Source organism: Chinchilla lanigera, unplaced genomic scaffold (genome assembly GCF_000276665.1).
Source record: "Chinchilla lanigera isolate Chin_1 unplaced genomic scaffold, ChiLan1.0 scaffold00105, whole genome shotgun sequence".
In the NCBI taxonomy this organism is placed as follows: Eukaryota; Metazoa; Chordata; class Mammalia; order Rodentia; family Chinchillidae; genus Chinchilla; species Chinchilla lanigera.
The window spans coordinates 1,266,875-1,276,756 of NW_004955506.1; the positions used below are offsets into that span (position 1 = coordinate 1,266,875).

General features: G+C 52.3%; 1 protein-coding gene across 1 annotated transcript; it reads right to left on the minus strand.

Moving 5' to 3' along the window:
- Nucleotides 1-1,341: 1,341 nt before the first annotated feature.
- Nucleotides 1,342-2,090, minus strand: Npb (neuropeptide B). Its single transcript, XM_005407249.2, has one exon. It carries the CDS (start codon nt 1,899-1,901, stop codon nt 1,497-1,499), a length of 405 nt encoding a protein of 134 aa, XP_005407306.1. The 5' UTR covers nt 1,902-2,090; the 3' UTR covers nt 1,342-1,496.
- Nucleotides 2,091-9,882: the final 7,792 nt, after the last annotated feature.

A 9,882-nucleotide genomic window follows, 5' to 3' on the forward strand; every position in this document is an offset into this window, starting at 1 on the left:
TGTTGCATTTTTTTTGTGGGGGGTGGGGGGTGGGGGGGTTGGTTTTTTCCCGTACTGGGAATCAAACTCACGACCTTGCGCTTGCCAGGCAGGTGCTGTGCCACTGAGCTAAACCCCCAGCCCCCGCTTTAGCTATTTTTGAAGTCAGCCTCATGGTTCAGTGTAGGAACCCAAGGTAAGGTTTATTCTCACACACCCTATTGGGCAGCCACCACCTGCTCTCATTTTTTCTTTCCTCACCCTCTCCCCTTTGGGCCCCCAAGTTCAGGAGCAAGGGCGTCACCAATCCCCATAGACACCAGTGGCAGGGGCACAGTGGCTGCCTGGCTGCAGGCTGGAGAGGGTAGAGGCCCAGCTTTGGCACTGCTGGTGCCCACACATGCTGCTCCTGGGCCCAGGCTCTGGGGACTACAGCGGCATGTAGAACACAGGACCAGGAGTCATGCCACATCCATACAAGCAGTATGAGACCACCCACCCATGGCCCCCTGGTAGAGGATGAAGACATCCTGCAGGGCAGGCTCTGAACCTCAAACTCCCACTCAATTCTTGCCTGAGCTTCCACCCTTGGTCTCAGCCTGGGCAGAAGGGATGGGGGGCGGGGGCCAGAGGCCCCAGGTCCTGTCTCTGCTGACTGGCTTTGAGACACAGACTCCAGAACCCTTCAATGGGGTGGGGGCAGTGCTACCAGGTTTGGGAGAAGGCTGAGCCAGGCTTGGGCCCACTGGGGAGCCCAGGTCACCATGGTGCCAGTCCTTCCCTCATCCTAATCTGCACATCTGGCTGCCCCTGGTGCCTGGCCCAGCCTGGAAGCCCTTGTCCTGGTCACTCATTCACTACACACAGTGGCTCTGTACTCTACACAAAGGTGCTTGGGGGAGGCTTCTAAGGGGTGGAACCCAGGGATGGGACTGGAAGTCGGGTGTCATTAGGGGCAAAGTAGAACCCAGGCAGCTACTGAGGGGACCCAGAAGCTCTAGCTGTTAGGAAGCTGTGAGGGCCAGGTCACAGTGGTGGCTCTGGAGATCCTATGTGAGGGGTTTAGGAATAGCATGGCAGAAGTCATGCGTGGCGCCTGGAAGCAGTTACCCAGGGAGAAGGACTTCTGAGCTGAGCCCCTCCCAGTGCAGCATCTGGGGTTCTGACCCCCTTTTGGCTTTGTGGAGGAAGGAGGCTGGGAAAGGCCCAACCAGTCATCCTGGACAGAGGAAGTTGTGCTCCTGGAGGATAGGAGCGGAGGGTCCGCCTTGCAGGTCCAGGCACCCAGGAGGCTGCATTTGTCTAGCCCCTGTCCCCGACCAAGCCCCATCACCCTGTTCAGCAACTCACTCAAGACCAGCTCTGCTTCTCCTTTATCCACTTAACCACAGGGGTCGGGGGCGGGTAGGAGGGTGCAGGGTGCCATTCTCCGCGGCAGGGCCTGGGGGTCCACGAGCGGGCCAGTGGGCATCGGGCACCCACCGGGGCAAGCTGGGTGAGGGCTTGGGGTCTGAGGCTCAGGCGCGGCGGCAGTCTGCGGTGCTCAGCGACAGGAAGACGTTGGCGGTGCATTGGAAGGTCCCGCGGTCATCGCGGAGCTGCTCGCAGTTTTGTAGGTGTGGGGCGACGTCCTGGATGCACATGGCCGTGGGGGGCCACCCGCGCACACTCGCAAGGGTCTGCAGGCCCGGGCGCAGCTCCCCGGAGGCGGCGGCTCGGCGTGAGCGTGGGAATACTAAGCCATCTACAGGTTCGGAGCGCCGTGCAGACTGAGCCCCGCGGAAGCCTGACAGCAGCCCTGCCGCACGGCCCACTGAGTAGTAGCGGAACCCTGCCGACGGCTTGTACCATGCGAGGCTGGGAGGCCCTAGCAGCAGGCACAGAGCCAGGGCGCCCATCACCAGCTTCGTGCACCGGGCCATCGGGAGGCAAGGGCGTCGTCGAGGTTGAGCCGCCCTCCACGCCTTATAGCCTCAGCGCCATGGGGGCGGGGCCACGAGGGGGGGCGAGGTGCAGTGCCTACGCAAGGAGGACTGTCAGCTCCGCGCACAGGAAGCGCAGAGGCAGCGCTGGTTGGGACCACCGCTTCGTGCTCAAGCACACAGACCCTCCCAGGCCCCTAGCCTGTCTGGTCCAGCTGGGCTGGCTTGGCAGCACTAAATTGTCACCGACACCCAATGGCACTGCACACTGTCTCCAGTGCTCCTGCAGCTGTGGAGTAAGCCACAGGCTGCACAGTGCTCAGGAGGCACAAGGGTGCCCTGAAGAGGAACTGACCCCAGGCCCAAGGGTTCTAGGCCAGAGGCATCAAGAAGTCCATGGTGGGGATGGGACCCATCAGCTGTTTTGTGCCCATGGCAGGTTTTACTACTGGCCAGTTCCCCTAGGAAACCAGCAAAGCCAGCCCTCAAGATAGGAGAACCAGACCAAGGGAATTCAGGCAGAGGCATGGGTGGCCCACAAGCTCTGTGCCCAGTCAGCAAACACTCGATGTGGATGGAGACAAGCCCAGGGCAAGGTCAGGCTTTGAGCACCTACTGTGTGTCACAGCCCAGGCTCTAAATATGGCCAGTGGCAGGGGCAGTGAAGGGGTGTCCCCAGGGAGATAAAAGGAACCTGCTGGTGGGGTAACCCTCTGCAAGAAGCTTGTGTCTGCCTGCTGGGCAGAGGTTATGGGGTTTGATGAAAATCTTACAGGGGTCCCAGCTTCCTGGGAAAAGGCAGATAGAACAGCAGAAAAGGGCAGGAATCAAGAAGGATGTTGTAGGGCTGGGGATATAGCTCAGCAGCACAGTGCCTGCCTGGCAAATGCCAAGGTCCTGAGTGAGACTCATGGTACCAAAGGGGAAAAAAAAAAGGATGTGCACATGCCTACATGAGACCTGGGCTTGTGACCTCCAGAGAGACTTGGTGTGGCTGGGGTCTGGCAGGTGAGGAGAGGGAGTGTGGCTGGCCCTGAGAAAAGGACTGACCTGAAGTCCAGGGATATCAAATGGGAAGGGCCCAAGTGGCAGGGAAGCAAGGAGGCAGGCTTTGTGGCTGGAAAGGGTAAGAAGTGAGCCTGAGGCTGGGCATGGTAGTACACGCCTGTAATCCCAGCACTCAGGAGGCTCAGGTAGGAGGATTGAGTTCAAGGCCACCCTGGACTACAAAGCAAGAGCCTGACTCAAAAAACAAAACAAAAGGTGGGCCTGAGAAAGCTGAACCATCGTGGGCATTTCCTGTCCCATGAGAAGCCACTTTTGAGAAGACAAAGATGTAGAAAAGCACATTCCCAAGAGAAGGTTCCCAGAAGAGTGGAGGGCAGGCCAGCAGGAGACAGGTCAGAATTAGGCCTGGACTTTGGGGCAAACCTGATCCCAGTGAACCTGGGAAAATCCAAAGCCACAAATCTCTCTGCAGCCCCTAGGGAGCCCCAAACTCAAATCATACCCATTTCTCCTCCTAAACTGCGCACCTTCCTGACTCCCAAGGGCTGGTGCCAGTCCCAGGTGTCCTAGGGAGAGATAGATACTCCTTGGGAGGCTCCTCTCTTCCCCACAACTGGGGGCTGGCAAAGCCTGGGGAGCAGCAATGCAGCCCTGGAGCCTGGATCAGTGGCCAGCTGGAGCTGTGGGCTGTTACAGGAGCCCCCCTATCCGTTCTCTAACCCCATGGCTCAATGCTGTGCCAGTGTGAGCCGCCTCTGTACTCACTCACCTGTCCTGCAATCCTGAGGACAGACCAGGCAGCAGCTGGGAGGGGCAGGGTCTGCAGGTCACTTGTGTCAGCACATTTGGGTGCACATTATATACTGCAGCTAGCCTGCAGGCCAAGCAAGGTATAAGGGACTGGGAGAACAGACTGTCACAGTGGTCTCTGCAGCCCCTCTGGGGGTGAGGAGACCCTGCTCGGGGACGTCTTCCTTTTGCCTGGAGACTTATGATGAACTGCTGCCAGCTGTGTTCAGCCATGATCTGAAGGAGGGTCCTAGGGCCCCAGCCTGGCCTCCCCATTCCTCCTCCACCAGTGTAAACATACCCTGGGCCCTGCCCCAGGTTCTTCCTTCTGATCCGGGCTCCTTCTGCCCGACTGATGACTCACGTTCTGATGAGGGCCTCATCGGGATGTTTATTCATGAGTGTTTTCATATCAAAACACACCACAGCCGCATCAGTATGTCAAAAATACAGACAACCAGAAGCCTGCAGCAATATTTGGGTGTTTTAATGAGCTTTACTTATTGGATAAAAGTGTCAGCATTGTGGTGGAAAAGAAGGAAGGAGGCTCCAGTCCTCTGTTCAACCCTGTCACAGCCCAAGGGGACTGTCACCAGTACAGATTCGGTGCGGAGGGGCCCTGAAGGAACCATCTGGGGGAGGGGAGGTCCTCACTCCTTGAACTTCCACTCCTGGCGGCACATGGGGCAGTGCTGCTGCACCTGCTGTGCGTTGAGCCACTTGAGGATGCAGTGCATGTGGAAGCAGTGGGAGCACTGGCCCCACACCAGGGGGCAGTCGTCGCCGGGCACCTTACCTGTGGGACGGTAGTGTTAGGAGGGCTCAGCAGGCCACACAGAGCATTCGACAACACAGACAGGGATCCATGGGATCAGGCTGTGGCTCCACCCTAGCCAGAACCTCTCAGGCTGCCAGAAAAGCACTGCAGAGTGGGACTCTGGCTTGGTCCCCCCGTGCCCAAGTGGCAGGGTCGTCTGTGGACACTTAAACCCTGACAGCAAGAAGGTAATGCTCATAGTTGAAGTCCCTGGCAGATGTCACCTGAATAGCAAGGTATCTGACTTCATCAAGGGCAGGAGGGTGGGACCCAGGGACCTAAAAAATTCATTCCCTGGATATCACAGATCCAGTCTACTACGAGGCTTCAGGGATACCATGGCATCTGCAAGCCAGCTCCCATGAGATCCACCAGCAGCAAGGTACTGCTATCTTCCACCTCCATGCTGGCCCCCTCCAACGCTGGACACAAGCTGCAGTTACCCACCCCAAAGGCCTGGCCATACTTCCTCCACAGCAGAGGGCCTAGTGCAGAGAGGGACACCTCAGTGTGATCAGAAGAGACAAGTGCCTCTGTGTCCCAGAGACCCTGTGGAACAGCTAGTTCCAAAAGCACAGCCAGGGCCCTGATCCTGCTCTGGGTGTTCGATCTTGTTACTTCCATGTTGTCCTGTGGCACCTGCCCTATACTGCACCTGCTCCCAAGCCCCTCTGAGATCCCCTTCCCTGGGGCCCTTGCAAGCACCTGCTGCTGGCCCCACCTGGGAGGAAGCGCTGCCCTGTTCCAGTGGTCCCTGCAAGCAGCTTGCCTGAGGCATCTGATGACTGTGAATGTGCAGCATGAGTCATACAAGGACTTGCTAGTATCTTGATGAAATTATTTTTTAATTAAAATGCCTCTCAACCAGACTGGCAGATGTCACCTGAATAGCAAGGTATCTGACTTCATCAAGGGCAGGAGGGTGGGACCCAGGGACCACAAAGCTCTCTGGGATGTGGAGATTTATTACAGCCTTAGTCACTCCTGATCGTTCAGAGGAGCTCAATTTTAGCAAGAGAAACCTAGTACTATTTAACTAGCCTATCCAGAACGCACATCAGATCCATCAAACACACTGTACATTAAAACTGGCTTGCCCAAACTTAGCCAGTGAGTCCAAGAATTGGTCTAAATTCCCTGTTCTTTGCAGTCTACAGGCCCCATTTTCACAGGACCTGAACACACTGCATGAGTGTAAGATGCTGAGTGTTTACCCCATGGGAGATCTTGTCTAGACCCAGGTTGCCTGCCTGGTCAGGCTGGGCTCTGTAGGCCCTGTGGTTCTGCCACCATTGCAGTCAGGCAGGGGCAGGTAGCCTGGGGGACCACAAAGCTGTCTCTAGTCTGAATGCTCAGCAGCCCATGCCAAGCCTGAGGGTAAGGATGGAAGAGGGCAGGAGTTGCTGAAATGCTTTTGAGGATTGTATAAAAAGTTAACAGCCTGTTGCTCTAGAAACTAAAGTGCTTACCCTGAGGCTCCCATGGTCTTCCTGCACTTTAAGAATGATTTTTTTTGTTGCTGTTGTTGTTTTTCCCGGGAACCAAACTCACGACCTCATGCTTGCCCGGCAGGCGCTGTGCTGCTGAGCTAAATCCCCAGCCCCTTAAGAGTGATTTCAAAAGGGTTAAAGAAAACCAAAAGCAGGGCTGGGGATTTAGCTCAGCGGCACTGCGCCTGCCTGGCGAGCACAAGGTCATGAGTTCATTTCCCGGTACCAGCGAGACTCTGTGTCAAAAAGACAAAAAAAAAAAAAAAAAAAAAAAAAAAAAAAAGCAGGGTATGGGTGGCATATACTTGTAATCCCAGCATTCCAGGAGGCAGAGGCAGGACTATCACAAGTCTGAAGTCAGCCTGGGGAACTTAGTGACTTGGCAAGACTTTGTCCCAAAATAAAAAAATCAAAAAGGGCTGGGGATGTAGTTCAGTGTGAAGGTGCTGGGTTCAATTCCCAGTACCACAAAAGAAAACAAAACAAAACAAGCAAAAATAACCCCTAATCAAGCCAGATGTAGTGGTGCATGCCTCTAATCCCAGCACTTGGGATACTGAAGTAGGAGAATTGCTGTGAGTTTGAGACCAGCCTAAACTACAAAGACTCTAAAATTCACAAAAAAACAAAACAAAAAAACCCACCCTAATCAAAAATGGATCAACTCAGGCTGGCCGGAGTGGTGCACGCCTGTAATCCCAGCACTCGGGAAGCTGAGGCAGGAGGATCTTTGTGAGTTCAAAACCAGCTTGGGCTACAAAGTAAGCTCAAGGCCAGCCCGAACTGCATACCAAGACCCTGTCTCGAAAAGACAAAAAAAAAAAAAAAAAAATGGATTGACTCCTGGGTGATGAGATTTCTTTTTTAGCCAGGAAACATGTATAACTTAAACCTAGAATAAGAACATTTGTACTGGCTATTGTAGCTCTCCAGAAGAGCCCACGCTGTTTCCCAGGTACAGGATGTACTTTTCTTTTTTTTTTGGTCTTTTTTTTTTTTTTTTTTTTTTGAGACAGGGTCTCGATATGCAGTTCAAGCCGGGAGTGGTGGCCCACGCCTGTAATCCCAGCACTCGGGAGGCTGAGGCAGGAGGATCATTGCCAGTTTGAGACCAGCCTGAGCTACAAAGTGAGCTCAAGGCCAGCCTGAACTGCATAACGAGACCCTGTCTCAAAAAGACAAAAAAAAAAAAAAAAAAAAGATATGCAGTTCAGGCTGGCCTTGAGCTCGCTTTCTAGCCCAGGCTGGTCTTGAACCTGCAACGATCTTCCTGCCTCAGCCCCCGAAGTGCTGGGATTACAGATGTGCGCCACCACGCCCGGCTCAGGATGCACTTTTACCTTTGCTCTTATCCTCTTTTTCTATTTACTCACTCTAAGGCTGCTCTGCCAAGCCAGTTTCTCTCCTATTCTTTTTCTTGTTTTGTTTTTTTCTTTCTTTCTTTCTTTCTTTTTTTTTTTTTTGAGACAAGGTCTTGCTATATAGTTCAGGCTGGTCCTGAACTCACTATGTAAACCAGGCTGGCCTTGAACTCACAGCAATCATCCTGCCTCAGCCTCCCAAGAGATGGGATTATAGGCATGTGCCACTACACCCTCACTCTTTTTTTGTTTTCTTTTTTGTCTTTTTTGAGACAGGGTCTCGCTATGCTGTTCAGGCTGGCCTTGAGCTCACTTTGTAGCCCAGGCTGGTCTCGAACTTGCAATGATCCTCCTGCCTCAGCCTCCTGAGCGCTGGGATTACAGGTCTGCCACCAAGTGGGGCTACGTCCTCACTCTTTATTTTTACTTTCCTTTTGTTTTTGTTCCCCCCCACCCCACCCCCCGTACTTGGGATTGAACTCACAACCTTGCGCTTGCCAGAAAGGCGCTGTGCTGCTGAGCTAAATCCCCAGCCCCTACTTTTGCTTTCTTGACTAGAATTTGGCACTGGTTTAAAAAAAAAAAAAAAAAAAAAAAAAAAAAGGACCATTTCCACTACAATTCAGTGGTTGGAGTTTCACCACAGACAGGTGAGCCCTGCTAGCATTCTAGGCACTCAGCAGGTCCCCCAAAAACCAGCCATGTAAACAACAGCATGGAGGAGCTTCTCTGTCCTTCCTTTTTTGTTTGTTTGTGGTTTTTTTGTTTTTTTTCTGGTACCGGGAATCGAACTCACGACCTTGCACTTGCCAGGCAGGCGCTGTGCCACTGAGCTAAATCCTCAGCCCCATTTCTCTGTCCTTCCTATACCCCATATCCCCCAAGGCCACTCTTGCTCTTCCTGGGCAAAAGCCTGACCCTTGCTTCTGCTGTATGTCCGTCGGAGTCTGACAGGAAACCAAACTCACTTGTGCAAAAAGCTGCTTTTAACCCAAATGTGATCAAACATTTCCAGTTCAAAAAACACACTGGGAAAACAAACAAACAAACAACAACAACAAAAAACCAACAACACACTGGGGGTAGGGGAACAATGCAAAAGACACCCCAGAGAAAACAAATCTGGTAAAACCCAGAAGGTGAGGCATTCTACCAGACACCATACCAAGTTTTGTGAGCATCAAATGCCTTGAAAACAAGTGAATGCCAGGCGTGGTGGTGCATGCCTGTAATCCCAGCACTCAGGAGGCTGAGGCAGGAAGATCTTTGCAAGTTTAAGACCGGCCTGGGCTACAAAGCGAGCTCAAGACCAGCCTGAACTGCATAGTGAGACCCTGTCTCAAAAAGACAAAGAAAAAAAAGAAAAAGAAAAAACAAGTGAAAGAAGAGGACAGGAGGGACTGCTCTGCATTAAGGAGCTGAAAGAGTAATGCTGAATGAGTTTGGCTCAAACCACCCAACTATAAAACAACATCTGGTACTGGGTGTGGGGCACATACCAGCCCTCTGATGCAAGGCAACAGGATCACAGCGAGTTTGAGACCAGCCTGGGCTATGTAGAGAGACTTTGTCTCAAAAACAAAAACCAAAGCAAAAATAGATAGGCAGAAAAACAGCAGCAATTATCTTCAATGAGTTAAGCAAGGATATCCTTATCTATTCTATTTTATTTGAGAATTTTCTATCTATCTATCTATCTGTCTATCTGTCTGTCTGTCTGTCTATTTGGTACTGGGAATCAAACTCAGGACCTTGAGTTGCCAGGGAGGCACTTATGCCTCTGAGCTATATCCCCGGCCCTTCTACTTATTTAGTGACAAGATCTCACTATATAGTTCAGGCTGGACTTGAGCTCCCAGCAATTCTTCTGCCTCAGCCAACTGGGTACTGGGATTAGCTGTGTGCCACCACACCCAGGCCAGCAACAAACTTTTGACAAGGTCTTTTTTTTTTTTTTGAGATGGGGGGATCTCATGATGTTGTACAGGCTTAACTGTTGTACAGTTAAGCACTGGACATCACACATGGCTTTTAACAGGTCTCTTCTCCCCATTTTAGTACTAAGAACTGAACCCAGAAAACTCTAAATTATATAGAATTCTCCAAACCCTCCCTGCCCCAGCTCCTTTTAAATTTTGAGAGACTAAGAGATGAAGAGGGAAGGGTAAGAGAGAAGAGAAAAAGTAAAAAGAATTAAGATCTGTTAAGTACATGTACCAACTCTCCACGATGGAGAAAAAAAAAAATTTTTAGACGGTCTCACTATATAGCTCAGGCTGGTCTTCAACTGACTTTGTAGCCCAGGCTGGCCTTAAACTCCCAGGGATCCTCCTGCATCAGCCTCCCGAGTGCTGGGATTATGGCATGTACAACACCCAGCATGAATGACATTTAATAGAGTCTTTATATAAAGTGGGTAAGGGGGCTGGGGATTTAGCTCAGCGGCAAAAAGCGCCTGCCTGGCAAGCGCAAGGTCGTGAGTTCGGTTCCCAGTACCGGAGAAAAACCAAAAAAAT